Consider the following 19021-nt stretch of genomic DNA (forward strand, 5'->3'; position numbering starts at 1 on the left):
CAGTTTAGTTACTGCCATGTAGTGCTTTTTGGTTTTGAAAACTGCACCCTGGTAATGTGAGATGGAAAAGGAAACTGAAACTAGGTGTGTGATATTTTTAAAATCTGTACTATTTTTGCAGCTTTACAATAAACAAAAAAATCGAGGGGGTGGAGGGCGTAGTTCAGCGGTAGAGCACTTGGCTAGCATGTGTGAAACCCTGGCTTCAATTCCCAGGACTGCAAGAAAAGAAAGAACAACTGAGAGGCGGGGGGCGGGGGGGCAGGGTGTGCCACATGTCTGTAACCTCGGAAACTAGGGAAATTGAGGCAGGAGGATGGCAAGTTTGACGTCAGCTCAGCAAGTTAGTCAAAAACAGCAAAATGCTGCTATGTTTGGGTGATAGGAAAAGAAAAAACGGGTTTTTGATAAATGTTCCTTAATTCAGACTTATTCCTTGTATTGAAAATGTTTATTATCTCGGATTAGAGGTCTTCTATTAGGCCAAGATTGATGATGCACTCCTGTAGTTCCAGCTACTGGGGAGACTAAGGCAGGAGGATCACAAGTTCCAGGCCAACAGCAGCAACTTTGTGAGACTTTGTCTCAAAAGTTATAAAGGGGGCTGGAGATGTGGCTCAAGCGGTAGCGCGCTCGCCTGGCATGCGTGTGGCCCGGGTTCGATCCTCAGCACCACATACAAACGAAGATGTTGTGTCCGCCGATAACTAAAAAATAAAATATTAAAATTCTCTCTCTCCCTCTCTCTTTAAAAAAAAAAAAAAGTTATAAAGGGTTGAGGATGCAACTTAGTGATAGAATGGGGTCCCTGACTTCCATCCCTAGTACTGAAAAAAAGGCTCAGTTTTATAGTTAACAACAACAACAAAAACTAAATAAAGCATTTTGCACAATGCCTATATCAGCTCATTTAATCCTCACAAACAGCTAAGATTCCTTCCCTGTATTCCAGATGAGGGTACTGAGGTTCAGAAAATCAGGATGATTCACTTAAGGACCTATAACATACCAGAGGAGGATCTGGGATTTGAACCTGTGTTGGTCTGAGTCCAGAGGGATGCAGAAATGGCAAAGCTTTAGGCTGTCTCTGGAATCAGAAGTGGGTGGTCTCTCTCCCAAGCAGATTTCTCTTTAGTCCAAGGAAGAATTTTTAACTAGAATTGTCCAAAGAATATGGGCATCCTGAAAAGGGAATGAGTTCCCTGTCACTAATGATGTCCAAATAGACGACCACTGAGTGTCCTGGAGGGGGATCCAGGAGAACTGACACTATACCTTCTTCCTCAGACCTAACTGGCAGGACTGTCTCTCCTTGGAGACCCAGAGCTACACAAGATAGGCTGTGTTGTCTCACTGGATCGCTGGCACCCTGGAGGTGGATGTCTGGGGCTTCTCCATCTTAGTCTTCACCATTGCCCCATCTAGCGGGGGTACATCACTGTCACGCTGGAGAGGAGGGGACAGCTTTTAGTCACCTTCCAGTGTCAAGTCCTGATCTAGATGCTCTAAATCGTGAGACCAATGTAAGAGGTAGGTATTATGACAGAATTTGATTTCATTTATTCATTTATTTTGATTCTGGGATTAAACCCAGAAGAGCTCTACCACTGAGCTACCACCAACCGGGCACGGTGGCACATGCCTGTAATCCCAGCAATTTGGGAGACTGAGCCAGGAGGATCCCAGGTTCAAGACCAGCCTCAGCAACTTAACGAGACCCTGACTCAAAATAAAAAATAAAAAGGACTGAGGATGTGGCTCAGTGGTTAAGCGCCCCTGGAAGGTAATACATATAAGATATATAAATATATAAACATATAAGTATGTGTTTATACAAATACAAAAATGTAAATATATATGTACATATGTATTTAATTATATACTTCTTTGTTTTCTTAAGACAGGATCTTGCTAAATTGCCCAGGCCGGCCTCGAATTTGCAATCCTCCAGTTCAGCCTCCCGAGGAGCTGGGATTACAGTCGTGCGTCATGGAGCCTGGTCCTATTTCAGAGATGAGGACTCTGAGACCAGGAGAAGGAAGTGACTACACCAAGGGCTCCAGGTCCGTCCTCTGGAGACCCGGCTCCTACCGTGCCAGCCTCGGTGGGGGCGGGGCTTCGAGTGGGCGGGGCCGTGGGTGTCCCGGGGAGGCACCGCCCGGTTCTCCCGGGTTGGCGGGCTGGGGCCATTTGGTCTGCGCCCAAAGAGCCGCGGGGACCATGGAGCCGGTGCCGCTGCAGGACTTCGTGCGCTCCGTGGACCCCGCCTCCCTCCCGCGTGTGCTGCGGGTCTACTCTGGAGTCTATTTGGAGGGTGAGTGTCCGGGCTCTCCCCAGGTGTGGGGCGAGGGCGTTGTAACCTAGGGAAGCCTCAGCCGGGGTTCCAGTGCTGACGCCTCCACAGCCCAGGGTTGGTGGTTTGGGGCCACCATCAACCCCTCTGCACCTCAGCTTTTGCTTTCGTGGAATCGGGGACCGCTGACCTGTCTTGCAGGTGGTGCTGGGAAGTCAGTGAGTTCGGCACGGGAGGTGGGTGGAAGCGAGCCAAGACCTGGTGGAACCACGGTTTGCATACTGTGCGGTTTTTTTTTTTTTTAATTTTTATTTTTAGTTGTAGATGGACACAATATCTTTATTTTTATTTGTTTATATTTATGTGGTGCTGAGGATCGAACCCAGGGCCTCACTTGTGCGAGGCAAGCGCTCTACCACTGAGCTACGACCTCAGCCCCATATACTTTGCGTTTTGAGAACCGAGACTGTGCCCAGGGAGCGGCATCAGGGCGCTCTGGAGCATTGCTGTTGTTTGACCATTTGTGGTGCTGGGGATTAGGGCTTGAACCCGGCAGGCAAGTGCTTCTTTACTGAGCTACATCTCAGCCCCCCAATGCTTAAGTGACAGGTCGGTCCTCCCATCTCTGCCATACACTCCTCCCTACTCTGTCTTCCCTCTGCTTCGTCTCGTCTTGGCCCTTCGCTAGATGGTGGGCAGTACCTGATCTGACCGGTCTTCAGTTTTCAACTTAAACGGCTCTTACTCCGGGAAGACCTCCCTGCTCTTTGCTCCTTGGCTGACCTGCACATTGCTCTCTGCCCACAGCCCACCTGCAGAGGCACAGTGATAATTTATTGCCTGAAAGAACTAGAGGGATTGACAGGCAGTGGATGGAAAGCTAGGCTGCTCTGTGGGGAGGGAGAAACTTTGGGCCAAAGTGGAAGAAGGGGAGGTGGAGGAGGAAGGGATCTGAGAATGCTGGGGGTGGGGTGCAGGCTCCTGACTTGTGCCCAGTTCTTCTGCAGAAGTGCCCTGCTGCCATCCTGCTCCCTCTCTGGAGCAGCACTTTCTGAGCCGCAGCCATTTCCTGCAGTGTTCTGAGGACCCAAATGGGATCCTAGGCTAAAACTGAGACACACAGAGGACCACCCAAGGCTTGCCTGAGGCTCGAGGGGCACCACCTCATGGTGGGTCTCTCCAAATCCATTTGGGAATCTGAAGGATTTGAGTTCAAGTTCTGACTTCACCTCTGGGGGCTTCCTGCAGACAGGCACCTGGGATCTGTTTGTTTTTCTCCCCAACCTGGGACCAAGCTCCTCTTACCTCCCAGCTCTCTTGCCTGCCCATGTCACAATATCTGAGTTTCCTCATTCTGCCTGACTTAGGGTGGTGGGAAATGGCGGAAGTCGGAGTGACGTGATTAGAGAAGAGCTTGACAGGGTGTGAGTGTGCAGATGGGATGAGTGTGGAGGAGGGTCAGTTGGCTATTCCGATAAGGGAAGACACAGGGCAGGGGACTCTGGACTAGTTGACTATGTAGTTAGGAGCACTGGTTTTGGAGGCAGCTACCTTGGGCTTGATCCCAGTTCAGCCTCCTGTTACCTGAACATCTGACGAATGCACTCAACCTCTTCAGTCTAAGTCATTATTTTTTATTTTTTATTTTTTTTAAATATTTATTTTTTAGTTCTCGGCGGACACAACATCTTTGTTGGTACGTGGTGCTGAGGATCGAACCCGGGCCGCATGCATGCCAGGCGAGCGTGCTACCGCTTGAGCCACATCCCCAGCCCCTAAGTCATTATTTAAGAATGAGAAACTGCTCCTTTCTCCAGGGCACGCCTAGGTTTAAAATGCAGTGATGCATTTGTAGCACTTAATGGAGGGTCAGGTATATGTAGCTCTGCAGCTGCTGCTCTCACCGGCTGGGGGCAGTCCACATCCTCACATTGTAGACGGAATGTGTTAAGCCCGTGGGCATTTTCCTGGGGTAAGAATAAAGTTCTCATTGAAGAAGACCTTAGAAAATGGAAAGATCTCCCATGTACTTGGATAGGCAGAATTAATATTGTCAAAATAGCCTTACTACCAAAAGGGCTATACAGACTTAATGCCATTCCTATTAAAATTCCAATGATATTCGTTATAAAAATAGAAAAAGCAGTCATGAAATTCATTTGGAAAAATAAGAGGCCCAGAAGAGCCAAAGCAATCCTTAGCAAGAAAAGTGAAGCAGGAGGCATCATGATACCAGATCTTAAATTATACTATAGAACTGTAGTAACAAAAACAGCATGGTATTGGCACCAAAACGGACCCAAAGGCCAGTAGAAATGGAATAGAAGTCAGAAACCCATATAAATACAGTTATCTAGACAAAGGTGCCATAAGCATACATTGGAGAAAAGATAGCCTCTTCAACAAATGATGCTGGGAAAACTGGGAATCCATATGTAGTAGATTGAAATCCCACCCTGCACAAAACTCAACTCAAAGTGGATCAAGGACCTAGGCATTAGACCAGAGACTACACCTACTAGAAGAAAATGTAGGTCCAATTCTCCATCATGTCAGCTTAGGAACCGAATTTCTCAATAAGACTTCTAAAGCACAAGAAGTAAAATCAAGAATCAATAAATGGGATGGTATCAAACTAAAAAGTTTCTTCACAGCAAAGGAAACAAATATGTTAAGAGAGAGCCTATAGAAAGGGAAACAATCTTTGCCATCTGCACCTCAGATAGATAAAAAGAATTCAAAAAACTTAACCCAAAAAAAGGATATCCCAATCAATATCAAATTTTTCTTTTTTGGTGGAGCTGGAGATTGAAACTGGAGTCTTGTGTATGCTAGGCAAGCACTCTACCAACTGAGATATAATCCCCTGCCCCCTTTAAAATATATCAAAAATTTTTCTTTGTTTTTAACCCAATCAATAAATTGGCAAAGAAACTGAACAGGCACCTCACAGAAGAAGAAATACAAATGGACAACAAATATATGAAAAAATGTTCAACATCTCTGGCAATTAGAGAAATGCAAATTAAAACTACACTGAAATTCCATTTACTCCAGTCAGAATACAAGTAGGGGCTGGGGATATAGCTTGGTTGAAGAGTGCTTGTTTCACATGCACAAGGCCCTGGGTTCTATTCCCAGAGCTACAGGAAAAAAAAAACAAAAAATAAGTAACAATAATTGTTGGCGAGGTTATGGGGGAAAAGGTTCACTCATACATTCATACATTGCTGGTGGGTATGGAGATTCCTTAGAAAACTTGGAATGAAACCACTGTTTGATCCAGTTATCCCACTCCTTGGAATACCCAAAGGACTTAAAATCAGCATATTACGGTGACACAACCACATCAATGTTTATAGTAGTTCAATTCACAATAACTAAGCTATGGAACCAACCTAGGTGCCCTTCAACAGATGACTGGGTAAAGAAAGTGTGGTATATATACACAATGGAATATTACTCAAAGAAGACTGAAATTATGGCATTTGCTGGTAAATGAATGGAACTGGAGACTACCATGCTAAGTGAAATAAGCCAATACCAAAAAACAAAAAAACAAACAAACAAACAAAAAAAACCAGAGGCCACATGTTTTCTGTGATATGTGAATGCTAACACACAATAAGGGGGTAGAGGGAAGAATAGAAGTTCAGTGAATTAGACAAAGGGGAATGGAGGGAAAGAGAAATATGGAGGGGGGATGGGAATAGGAAACACTGTAGAATTAATCGACATAGCTTTCCTATGTTCATATGTGAATACACTACTAGTGAAACTCCACATCATGTACAATCACAAGAGTGGGATCCTAATTAGAATAGTTATAATGTATAATATATCAAAGACACTCTACTGTTATGTATATCTAAAAAGAACAAATTTTAAAATGAACCTAAAAAAATGAGTAAAATTCTCTGGGCCAGTGTGAGGGATCTCCTGGGGGGGGTTCCCTGGGAGTAGGGTGGGGTCAGGTGGCCCCAAGGCCTTCCACCTGCAGGTTTCTGTCTGCCATCAGTTGGATGGGGAGCCTGTGCATTCTATGCGGTGAGAGATCTCTACTATGCATCTTCTAAGTTCTCTGCATGGCTTTAGCAATTTAAAACAGGAAAGCAGAGCTGCCAAGCTTGTAGGTGGCACTCAGAACCTTAGCCAAAGGGCCTTACCCTGTCAGTGGCCTCCACTGTCTACTGTGCTTCCTTTAAAAGCAACTCATCTGGATGGGTGTGGTGGTGCATTCCTTTAGTCCTAGAGACTCAGGATGCTGAGGCAGGAGGATCGAGGATCATGAGTTCAAAGCTGTCCTAAGCAATTCAGTGATACCCTGTCTCTAAATAAAATATTTTAAAAAAGGGCTGGGGATGTGGCTCAGTGGTTATGTGCTCCTGGATTCAATCCCCAGTACCAAAACTAATTAATTAGTTAATTAAAAAATAAAAGCAACTCATCTGGCCTGGAGTGGTGGTGCATGCTTGTAATCCCAGCAACTCAGGAGGCTGAGACAGGAAGATTGCAAGTTTGAGGTCAGTCTCATCAATTTAGCAAGGCTCTAAGCAAGACTCTGTCTCAAAGATAAAAACAAGGGGCTGGAGTTATGGTTCAGTGGCAGAGCATTTGCCTAGCATGTGTGAGGCACTGGGTTCAATCCTCAGCACCACATATAAATACATAAAAAATAAAGGTACATCAACAACTAAAAAATATTAAATAAATAAATAAATAAAAATAAAAAACAAAAAGGGATAGGGATGTGGCTCAGTGGCAAAGCACCCCTGGGTTAAATCCTTGATACACACACACACAAAAAAAAAAAAGCATTTGAAGCAGAAAGCAAGGTGTTGGGAGTGTCTGGCGCCTACCTGTGTGATCTGCAGGAACCACTGACTCTCTGAGTCTGTACAGTGAGGGAGTTGAGGGTCACTGGATTATTTACTCAGAGCCAGGCCATGCTGGCTGCAGTGACGCCGAGATGGACCAGTCCTACCTGGGAGCTCATGCTCGGAGGCACAGCCATGTGAAAAAGGCCAGGGAAGGCAGCACACAGGGGCGTATATAACGCTAAGAGAAAGCAATGACAGGGCTGTCCTGAGGATGGCTGAGCCAGCTGGCAGAGGAGGGGTGGCCAGGGAAGGGCATTCTAGGCAGCAATTTATGCAAAGGTACAGCAGAGCAGAGTCCGTGGGGAACAGGGCACAGGCTACCCAGGGCTTGGCCCTTGCCAACTGAGGAAACTGAGTCCTTGTCTCCACAGGCTCCATCTATGAGATCGACGGGAATGAGTGCTGCCTCTCCACGGGGGACCTGATCAAGGTCATCCAGGTTTGCCTCCAGAAGGTGATCTGTGAGGATCCAGGGACAGGTCAGACCTTGGAGCTCCCTCCCAACTTTCAAGGTAAGGACACGTTTGCCTCCCCTGGCACCCTCCAGGCATGCCAGTGGGTCACTTGTGGGTGTGCTTGCTGATCCCAGTACCTACTCCCACCCCTCTGGCTTTACACACGAGGTTCTCACATTCACCACTATCCAGCCTCAAGGCCAAGGATGAATGACTTCAGAGCAGTCTGACACTCTGATCGTGTCTGCTTCTGTACCAGGCCTTTGCCAGGTGCCAGTCTCTGTGCTCACTCACATATTCACTCATCAAACATCTGCCAACACCCATATGTGACAGGCCCTAGCAGGGGCAGGAGTGTGGAACTCAGGATGAACCAGGTGCTTCCAGGGTGGCAGTGAGAGGTGGACAATAGCTGAATAGGCACATACTTTAGAGAGGACTCGGTGCAGAAACCTACTCTGCCAGTGCTCTGTAAGGCTTGCTGGAAGCAGTGGCTCCCAAGCTAGAAGAAGGATCCCAGCTTGAAATGCACATGTGTATGTGGTGTTTAAAAAGCCCCAAGGCACCCAGTGATCACACGAGACCTGTACCTTGGTGGACCACGGCCCAGACCTTGAACAGCAGCCTGGATGGGAATCCCAGATCTGCTATTATCTCTTGACCACCACAAGTTCCTGTGGTCTCACTAGGCCATAGCTTCCTCCTCTGTAGTGAGGGCATTAGGCTTGATGTGAGGATTAAAGGAGCTGGGTGTGTGACGTGGAACAGGGCTGGCACACAGCAAGCACACTCTGAGGACTTGCTCTAGGCTGATGTGACAGGGTGTGGATTCCAGGTGAGGGGAGGTTGAGAGAGGGGAGCAGGAGCCAGACCACCTGAGGCTGTGAGGTGGGCTCAGCACAGTTTGGTCTCTTATTCTTTATTTTATGTGGTGCTGAGGATCGAACCCAGGGCCTCACACGTGTTAGGTGAGCTCTCTACTGCTGAGCCACACCCCAGCCCCTGGTCTCTTATTTTTTCTTTCTTTATTTTTTCAGTACCAGGGATTGAACCCAGAGGCACTTTACCACTGAGCTACACCTTCAGCCCTTTTTATTTTTTATTTTGAAACAGTCTTAATAAGTCACCTATAGCCTCACCGAATTGCTGAGGCTGGCCTTGAATTTGGGATCCTCTTGCCTCCTGAGTTTCTGGGGTTACAGGGGTGGGCCACTACACTGGACTTGGTCTCTGTTTTGAAGGTGCTGAGCAGTCAGTGAGGTTTTTAAATACACAAGTGACATTTTGTTTGTTTGTTTCTGGTACTGGGAATTGAACTGTACAAGCTTCTTTTATTTTTTATTCTGAGGCAGTGCCTCACTACACTGCCCAGGTTGGCTTACAACTTGCCATTCTCCTGTCTCCGCTTCCCAAGTATCTGGGATTACAGGCCTGTGGCCAGCCTGTCCTATGTTTTAGTCCTCCTTCAGGTTAGCGTATCTCCTCTGACTTCCTTTGTTTTGATGTGGACATTTCAAAGACTCCAGATCAGCACTTTTTTTTTTTTCTTTTTGGTGCTGGGAATCTAACCCAGGACCTTGCAAATGCTAAGTACATGCTCCACTGCTGGCCCCAGACCAGTACTTTTGTGGAATGCCCGTCAGTCCAGGCTTTGTGATGTTTCCTTGGTTAGATTTGAGTTGTGGGTTTGGTGCAGGAAACATTGCTTTTGGAGATGGACATTTAGGCCACTATGGCAGATGAATGGTTGTTGGCTGGGGGTGCAGCGGAAGAGCAGTCAGAGAGCGCTAGCAGACAGGACTAGGGGTAGGGTGGTGACCTGAAAACACTTTAGCCAGTAATTCCTGGAGTTTTGGAGAGAGGGACAATGGCACTACCCCTGGTGTGGAGTGGGGGGACAACAGGTTTTGGATGTGTGGGGTTGGAGCTGTGGGTGTGGCATCAGGTAGAAATGACAAGTTGGCAAAGTGAGAGGCAGAGAAGTCTTGAAGTGGGAAACTGGAAGTCATCTGTGTCTTCTGGGGAAGGGGACACTGTTCTATTCTCTGCCTCTGGTGACAGTCCCCTTCTGTCACCACTTCTGACCCTTACTGTCCATTCACAATGTCATTGTGCCTTCTGTCCCTCAATTCTGCAGCCTGGATGTCCAGTTGTAGGCCCACCCTCAGGGTGTTCTGGCTGGGTTGTCTGCAGGGCCACTCCAGGATCTGGACCCAATAAGATCTGCACCCATCCTGACTTTCCCTCCCTCTGAATCCCACAGGTCACTTCAGTCCTCTCACCAGCCCCCACAGCTTCAGAACCCTAGAGGAGCTTGTCTGTGATACAACTCAGAGCTCCATACAGTTGCCCATTTACTTCACGTCAATCCACAGCATTGTCACAAAGAAGAGGGTGGTGACTGAGAACCAGCCCCTCATGCTTGAGGCTGTGGAAATGTATCATGGGACCCACTGTGCACGCTGTGTCTTGGTGTCAGGAGCCCAGCAGGTTGTCCTGCACCTGCCCCTGTCCCAGAAGGGGCCCTTCTGGAGATGGAAGCCTGGCACCCCCCAAACCCTGCTCCAGGTTCTGCAGGACCCAGCCTATAAGGATGGCATGTTTACCTGTCCAAGCCTTCCCTGGAACTGCCTGATCCTAAGGCCCCAGTATGAGGTCCAAGCCATCATGCACAGTGAGTAGCCTGGGCGGGGGTGGGGGGATGGATGTGGGGGGATAGAGGGCCCTGGGGAGCTGGTCTGATGGAAGACATCATCCCTCCATGGGGCGATGTCTCCCCTACTCTTAGGGGTACCAGGTGGCTTGCCCAGTATATACAATGTATCCAATAAAAGTGCCCAAGTGGGGAATTTGGTGTAAAAGGAAATAAGAAAATGGGATAAACATGAGTGCTTTGTAGAACTGGCAGAAGTTGGGTTCTGAGCTTGCTAGCAGCTGGTACAAAGAGACACTTCCTCTCCAGGAACTGCAGTTGTTGCCAAGCGAAAAGCTGACCAGTTGTTTTGGAGGAACATTTCCTGACTTGGGGAGAGCAGGATTGCTCCTGAAGGCCCCCTCTGTTGAATGACCAGAGGGTACAATCGATCAGTGAACCCCCAGCTGTTTCTCCTTGTTTCTTGGTGTATTTCTCAGGCTGGTGGCAGCATGCAAATCAGGGCTGAGGAAACAGGCAGAACCTGGCCAAAGCTGGTTAGTGAGAGGCTAAGGCTGAGCTGAGGTAGAATGGGGACCTGGGCCTCTTTCCTGGAGCACAGATTATTTGCAGCTCAGCTCTCTGGTATTTACCTGCAGAGCAGTTCGGGCTGACTGCAAACCATAGCGCCAAGTGTGATTCTTTAATTTTTTTAAAAAGTGGTGACGGGTTGGGGTTGTGGCTCATCGGTACAGCACTCGCCTAACATATGTGCAGTGCTGGGTTTGATCCTCAGCACCACATAAAAGTAAATAAAATAAAGGTATTGTGTCCAACTACAATTATTATTTTTTTTAAAGGTGGTGTTAATGATAGAACCCAGGGCCTCACACATGCTAGGCAAGCATTCTAACACTGAGCTGCACTCCAAACCCTAAATTTTTTTACAGTGGAAAAACTCAAACATATTAAACAGGGGGGAAGTAAAAGGAGCCCCATGACCTGCCAGCCAGCATCACAGTGACCACTCATAATCCTCCTTGTTTCATTTCTGCCCATCCCTACTCCACCTGATTATTTCAAGACAGACTCCAGATTTCTTTTCTTTTGGGGGGGTACTGGAAATTGAACTCAGGGATTCTACCACTGAGCCACATCCCCAGCTCTTTTTATTTTTTTTATTTTGAGACAGGCTCTTACTAAATTGCCAAGGCTGGCCGCAAACTTGTAATCCTCTTGCCTCAGCCTCCTGAGTTGCTGGGATTACAGGTGCATGCCACGGCTTCAGGCTCCTGAATCTTTTTGACAGACCGTAGTATGGGGTTGAACAGATTTTCTTGCTCTCTGGTATAAGGTGTTTTAGACTCCTTTTGAACACTTCCTGTCGAGGAACTGAAGTTGTTTCCCAGGATGCCCTGAAACCACGCTGGGAAATGGTAGTAAGAGACCATAGTCTGGGGATCCAGGGACTTGAGTGGTGGCTGAGGCTTGGCAGGCTGCCCCGAATAACAAGGCAACTCAGGTTACTATTCTGAAGAAAAAGAACAGTATAACAAACGCCCCATATGAACATCTCCCAGCTTCAACCAATTATCAGCTCCTCTGGTGTGGAGCAAAAGTCCCAAGTCACCACCCTCTAAGCCTCAGTGTCCTCACTTGTAAAATGGGGAGCGTATTCTCTGCCCTATCTTTCATGCGTTGTGATCAAACCATACAGTGATGGGCCAGTTTGCTTCATAGTCTTTTAGAGCCACTTCTTGAGTTTATCCATCAGGATGCAAATCAGTGCCTGGTGAAGAAATAAGTTGCCCAAAGTGTTTTTTCTTCAATAGTTTTTATCTTTCTGTTTAAATTCAGAAAGGATCGGGACAGGAAGTTTTATGAAATTGTATTTAAAATTAAAATTTAAGAAGAGGTTGGACTGGGCTGGGGTTGTGGTAGTCTAGTGCTTCCCTAGCACTTGTGAGGCACTGGGTTCGATCTCAGCATGCATATAAATATAATTTTTTTAAAAAGAGAAAAAAGTGGTTGAACTGATTGGCTATTAGGATATTAAGGAATTATCAAACAATTATTTAGAAGCAGTGATGGCATTTTTAAAAAATTATTTTTCTTTAATTGTAGATAGAAACATTTATTTATTTTTATGTGGTGCTGAGAATCAAACCCAGTGCCTCATACATGCTAGGCAAACACTCAACCACTAAGCCACAACCTCAGCCCAGTGGTGGCATTTTAAAAATTTTAATTATCCTCCTTTTTAGAGAAAACACTGAAATAGGCACCCATGGCATGATGTGATAACTCTGAGTCAGAACCTAGTGGGGGGCAGTAGCTGGGGATACAGACAGAAGCATATGGGCCATGAGTTAAAAGTTGAAGCTGGATATTGGGTACATTAAACTATTCTATTAATGTTTAAAAATAGTGATTTTGTTAAAAAAAAAAGAGGCTTAAGGAAAAGAGAGGGCAAAGAATCTAGTACAAGAGGAAAATGCTGGTAGGAAAGAAAAGCTACAAATAGGAAGGAGGCCACTAGTATTGACAATGCTCTTTGCTAGGGTGGGGTCCATCACCGGGTCTGTGTGGTGCACCCCTAAGCTGACCTCCCCCCACAGTGCGCAAGACCATCGTCAAGATCCCCTCCACGCTGGAGGTCGATGTTCAGGACGTCACCGCCTCTTCCCAGAATGTCCACTTCATCAAACCACTGCTGCTGAGTGAGGCCCTGGCCCAGGGGGGCCCCTTTCCCCTCTCCACAGAGATCCTGGAAGTTCCAGAGGCACCCCCCATCTTCCTCAGCCCGTGGGTGGGCTCTTTGCGCAAAGGCCAGAAGCTCTGCATCTATGGCCTGGCCTCACCAACATGGCGGGTCCTGGCCTCAAGCAAGGGCCGGAAGGTGCCCAGACACTTTATGCTCTCTGCGGCCTACCAGGGCAAGCTGCGGCTCCGGCCAAGGGAGTTCCCCACAGCCTATGACCTCCTGGGTGCTCTCCGGCCAGGCCAGCCCCTCCGGGTGGTGGTCACAAAAGACTGTGAGGGGGAAAAGGAGGAATATCCTGAGTTCTCTTCTCTGGCTGTGGGTGACCGGTTGGAGGTGTTAGGGTCTGGCCAAGTCTGTGGGGCCCAAGGCCAGGACATAGATGTCTTGGTTTGTCAGCGGCTGAATGACCAGTCTGGGGAGGAAAATGAAGAGTATGAAGAGGTGGAAGACCAAGAACAGCTTCTGCTGCCCCTCTACATGCCTGGTGGCTTTGTGGAGGAGAGGAACGACAACCGGCGCTATAGCTTGGCAGATCTGACTGCCCAGTTCTCCCTGCCCTGTGAGGTCAAGGTGGTGGCCAAGGACTCCAGCAACCCTGCTGATCCCCTGGTCTCCTTCCCTGGCTTGCGGCTAGAGGAGAAGATCACAGAGCCGTTCTTGGTGGTGGGCCTGGACTCCAAGCCAGGGAAATACTTCGAGATCCCTCCCCGCTGGCTGGACCTGACTGTGGTGGAGACCGAAAGGCAGCCAGAGTGGCCGGCTGGGCCGCTGCCGGTGGCTACGGTGGAAGAGCTGTCAGAGGCCTTCTACTACAACCTTCGGAAGCTACCAGCCTGTGTGAACCAGGAACCCCCGCCCAGGCCCCCGAAAAGCCAGAACCTCAACGAGCAGAAAACAAGCAGCAAGGAGGAAAGCACCGAGGTACCAATTTACAGCAGGGAGGGGTCCCTTCTCAGGCTCCTCGGGGGTTCTTCCGTCACTTCTTTGCCAGGTTTCTCTAACTTGTAGTTTGCCCCACTACTCACCTTCAGTCCTCGCCATCCGAGGGTTGGTGTGATTATCCATGATTGATAACTGAGGCCCTGAGACTCACCCAAAGTCCAGTTAGTAAGTGGGAGGCCTAAACTTGAGCATAACCATGCTGATTCCAAGTTTATGGTTCTTTTCCTTTCTCTGCCACCTGCTGTCACTCTGGACTTTGAGCCTCAGCATTGTTCACTTACACTGTTCCAGCAGCCTCATTGAGCCTTCCTGGACAGCTGTCAGAAGCCTCCCCAATCCTTCTCTGGTTATTGCTAGGCCTTGACTCCATGTACTCCACATGGCATCAGTGTCCTCTGAGTTGACTCTAGTCTGGCCTTCCTGGGCCATTTCCCACAATCCATTCTGCAGTTCCCACTGTACCCACCAAGGACTCCCAAAGCCTCACACAGGGGGCCAGGACTCCTAGTGGCAACGTGCACGTACCCGGCCTTTGGCCAGCACCGTTCTTCCATGGGGTGAAGTGAGGCTCAGAGTCCCCTGGTGTTTCAGTTATGATCCAGGCTCTGTGGCTAGAGAGCTGGGGGGTGGGGCAGGGCAGGAACTCTACCTGCTGCAGGGCCAGTGAGCTCCACTGAACTGAACCACAGGGAATCAGGTGTGACAAAAGACCCAAGCATAGTCACAATCCACCACCAGCACAAGCCACTCCTCCACATGTGCTGGTGAAGCCATCTCAGGGTAGACCTGAGGTGGCCTCACCAGCACTGCTGCTGTTAGCTGCCTTCCAGGGGAGCGCCTACTCCATGGCAGGTCTTCTGTAGCACTAGCTCAACTGCTCTCAGTACACCTGAGGTAGGAACCAATTCTTTTATTTTTTTCCCCCTGTGGTGCTGGGTGTTAAGTTTTTAATCACTATGACCAAAATACCTGACAACCTAAGATGGGGAAGTTTATTTTGGACTTATGGTTTCAGAGAGTCCATAGCTGGTAACTCTTACTGCTCTGGGCTCAAGGTGAGGCAGAACATCATGGCAGGAGAGATTGGTGGAGAGCTACTCAGTTCATGGTGACCAGGAAGCAGAGAAATCAAGGAGCCCAGGACAAAATTTAACCCATAAGGCCATGCCCCAGTGCCTTACATCCTCCAACCACACACCACTTGTCTACAGTTACCACCCAGGAAGGAGTCCATTTAAATTATTAATCCAGGGTTGGGGTTGTGGCTCAGTGGGAGAGTGCTTGCCTACATGTGTAAGGTACTGGGTTTGAACCTCAGCACTGCATACAAATAAATGAATAAAATAAAAGCCCATCAACTACTAAAAAATTCTTTTTAAATAAAAAATGATTAATCTACCAAAAGGATTAATCCACTGATTAGGTTATAGTTCTTATTAATCTATTTCACTTCTGAACATTCTTACACTAAATACAGGAGGGAGCTGTTCCAGGGTAAACCATTTACCCTGGGGATAGAACTCTACCAGACCTCCATCCCCAGATTATTTTCTTAATTTTGAGGCAGGGTATCACCAGGATGCCCAGATTAGCCTTGAATTTGCAATTCTCTTGCTTCTGCTTCCAGAGTAGTTGGGACTATAGGCATGTGCCACCATGCTCAGCAGAATCCAATATTCTTTTTTTCTCATTGAGAAAATAGGCACAGAAAAGCAAGTTCAACATGAGCTCACAGAGTGGCAGGGCTAAGTTTAAAAACAGGTGTGACCGTATAGCCTGTGCACCTAACTACTACTGCTCTGCCTAGAAAATGAGCAGAGAGCTATAAAACAAATGCTTTCCAAACTAACAAAGTTTTGGACCTTGGGACTGTACTTAGTACCATGTTGGTAGCTATATAGCAGTGGAAATTATGAAGATTAGTACTGAGTGGTCTTGTCCTCACATCTGTGGGCAGGGGTGAGACAGTCATTTTTTGACAGGCTAGACTGGGGTCCCTGAAACAGGCATATGACTGTGCTGGAAAGAATACTGTACAAAGGACTGAGAGCCCTCAGTCCCAGCCTTGGGAATCACTGCTATGGCCCTTGAACAGCACCTGCTCCTCTCTAGACACCAGGCTCTCCCTTTCTGATCAGGGGACGGGGACGGTTCACTCTCTAAAGCAAGATGTGGTGAAAAGGCCACTGGCTTCATAGGTCACCGATGTGGTGCTGGGTCCAATCCTTGGCCCCACTTAGGACCTCTGCCCTGTGGGGATAGCTGACAAGGCACAACTCTTCCTTCATCTGTAAATTGAAAACTGAAACAGACCCTATTAGAGGGTTACTTGAGGATTCAGTGTGCACACATGTACGGCCTATGGTAGTTCAGTGAAAGTCCTCTTGGAGCCCTCAGACCAGCAGCTTTGTTCTGAAGCTTTGTGATTATCTTCTCATGGTCTCTCCACTTTGTTTCTCCCTACCCTCCAACCACAGATTTAAAGGCCATTCACTGGCTCCCTATGTGAAGAATCCCAGGGATACCCTACCTCTAGTCCCCAACCCTGTATTTCCTACCCCACCAAGTATTTTATGTGCTTGTACCAAAAACAAGCTTCCTGGGAAGCCTTAACCTGAAAAGCAAGTAGAGAGAAGTGACCATTGTTGGTAAATTATACTTCATGGACTCTGCTGCTATTCCTTGCAACCTTGTTAATTTGTTTTTTCTCCCAAAGTCTTCTAAAGTCTCAAAACCAAAGCATCCCAAGACCTCTCTGCTGCCCAAACTAAAGGCGAAGACCTTGCCAGAGTTTTTCAAGGACAAATCAGATATGTACAGCAAGGTTACCACCCGAAAGGGCATCAGGCCCACTGAGTCCCAAACAGAGAATCCAGGTGAGTCCCTTATATGCCTGCCCACCTTGTCCTTGCTTCTCCCCTTCCTACCCTGTTTCTCTGCTACTCAGTACATCAGGAAAATGCACTGTTCTCATCTCCGTGGTCCCAATTTGAGGGCTGAGCCAGGAAGGTCCCTTGTCTCTCTCCCATTGGGCTGAAGAGCCCTGGCAAAGAAACAAGCTCAATCCCCAACACACTACCCCCCCCACGGCACACAGGGCAAACCAAGTAGCTGAGGTGTTCAAAGAACAAATTGTGGTTTCTTGGCTACCAAGGACCCAGAACACCCAGGCCAATTTCTTCCCTATTCTAGTGAGGAAACTGTAGAGGGGAAGGAACTTGCCTAATGCCAAAGATTCTCACTGACTTGGAATGCTTTTGCAGATACCGATGAACATGATTATGAAGAAATAGCTGAGCACTTTCGGAAAACCCTCTAGGTGCTGGAGAAGCTGAGCCTCCTAACTGCTGCATCCTGGGGAATAAGGACACCAGCCAACCCTTGAAAGCCTCCAGCATTTGGCACAAGGTCTCAGAGAAATCACTCAGGCAGAGAATGGAACTCAACAGCAGACACAGCACCAGCTCCTTGCTCGTGGATCCCTCAGCCTGAGCTTTGGTATCCAGAGGAGCTGGCTGGGCTCTACTCAGTCTTGTGTCCATCCCTCCCAGTTGTCTCACTGGCGGGTGCAGAGAAGTCAGAAAGGCCACCAACCTTCACTGAGTAAAGGGGACTTCTTTGACCACACTGCATTGAGGGCCCTTCATGTTTGCCACCCCTCCCAGGTTTTTTGCCCCTCAGAGGCTAGGACTGTGTCATCCTCATCTTGATAGCACCTGGCACATGATCAGCACTTGCTAAATGGGATTTGTATGAATGTGTGTGGATCTGGCTTCAAGAACAAAATCTTAGGGCCTTGGTTCTCAAGAACTAGGGGAGCCAATTCAAAAAGAAACTAAGGGAGGGGCTGGGAATATAGCTCAGTTGGTAGAGCACTGCCTAGCATGCATGAAGCCCTGGATCCAATTCCCAGCAAAACACACATGAAAAAACTTTGTGGAGACCCAAAGCTGTGGAAGACTAACAGGTTTCAGTAGGTGGTGCTGACATTGTTAAAGCTATAAGTGACTATTAATATTGTTTCTTCTAAAAACATGTAATAAAAGTAATATCTGGATTTTTTTTTTTTTTTTTTTTAGTGCTATGGATTGAACCCAGGAGCACATTTTATTTTTTGAGACAGGGTCTAAATTGCTTAGGGCCACACTAAGTTGCTGAGACTGGCCTTGAACTTGTGATCCTCCTGCCTAAGCCTCTGGAGTTGCTGGGATTACAGGCATGCACCACCACACCAGGCTGGATTTCTACATGAGTATCTTTTATCTTTTCTTAACTTCTGCCTGTATACCAGACCCTTTACAAACCATATCCAATTCCTTAACTCCTAGAGGCAGACAATGGCTTGATTTTTAAAGATTAGGAGAAAGATTGATCAAGAGCCTCAGGAGGAAGATTAATGCAGTCAGTAAATAAGGGTGAATTCCCCAAAAGCAAGAGCCTATGTTAGGATCCCAGCTTGCCACCTACCAGCTTTAGCTATCAGAAAGTTATTGTAACCTCTTTAAGCTTCAGTTTGTTTGCCTTCTGGTACCAGGGATTGAAGTTCCAGGATGTTCTATCACGGAGCTACATTCCTCTCCTTTTTAAAAATTTTGAGAGAGGGTCTTGCTAACTTGCTGAAGTTGGCCTCAGTTAGTGATCCTCCTGCCTCAGCCTCCAGTGGTACTGGGATTACAGACATGCACAACCACACCCAGCTAAGTTTATTTCTTGACACATAAAACTAATAGTTATTTATCTAACAATACTGTTTTAAAGATCAAGTATTTAGCACAGTATCTGGCACACAGTAAATACTCACTAAACATGTTAATAGTAGCATTGTTGACCAAGATCATGCAGCTGTGTCTGTCTCTAATATGTACTCTTCCCACATGTGTACACTGTTTTCTAGTAATGAAATTCATATCATGTTTAAAATATGTCATTTCCAGAACTTAAATTAGCATTATCTGCTTCTATACCTAGAAGATCCAAAAAGTTCCACCAGAAAACTTCTAGAACTAGGTAAATGAATTCAGCAAAGTAGCAGGATATAAAAATCAACACTCATAA

At 47.3% G+C, this 19021-nt stretch overlaps 1 protein-coding gene across 1 annotated transcript; it reads left to right on the top strand.

Moving 5' to 3' along the window:
• The first annotated feature begins 1904 nt into the window (after positions 1–1904).
• Themis2 (thymocyte selection associated family member 2) lies at positions 1905–18023 on the top strand. The gene is made up of 6 exons (XM_005317675.5): positions 1905–2314; positions 7545–7685; positions 9892–10302; positions 12879–13945; positions 16683–16842; positions 17230–18023. The coding sequence occupies exons 1-6, from the start codon at positions 1990–1992 to the stop codon at positions 17283–17285; spliced, it is 2160 nt and encodes a 719-aa protein (XP_005317732.2). The 5' UTR covers positions 1905–1989; the 3' UTR covers positions 17286–18023.
• The last annotated feature ends 998 nt before the right edge of the window (positions 18024–19021 follow it).

Source organism: Ictidomys tridecemlineatus, chromosome 11 (assembly GCF_052094955.1).
Source record: "Ictidomys tridecemlineatus isolate mIctTri1 chromosome 11, mIctTri1.hap1, whole genome shotgun sequence".
Lineage (NCBI taxonomy): Eukaryota > Metazoa > Chordata > Mammalia > Rodentia > Sciuridae > Ictidomys > Ictidomys tridecemlineatus.

Bases quoted from the DNA above. Each gene is read 5' to 3' on its own strand.
- Themis2 (XM_005317675.5), top strand. From the start codon at position 1,990: ATGGAGCCTGGTCCTATTTCAGAGATGAGGACTCTGAGACCAGGAGAA. The intron at 7,686-9,891 runs GTAAGGACACGT...TGAATCCCACAG, and splicing joins GCTCCCTCCCAACTTTCAAG to GTCACTTCAGTCCTCTCACC. The intron at 16,843-17,229 runs GTGAGTCCCTTA...ATGCTTTTGCAG, and splicing joins GTCCCAAACAGAGAATCCAG to ATACCGATGAACATGATTAT.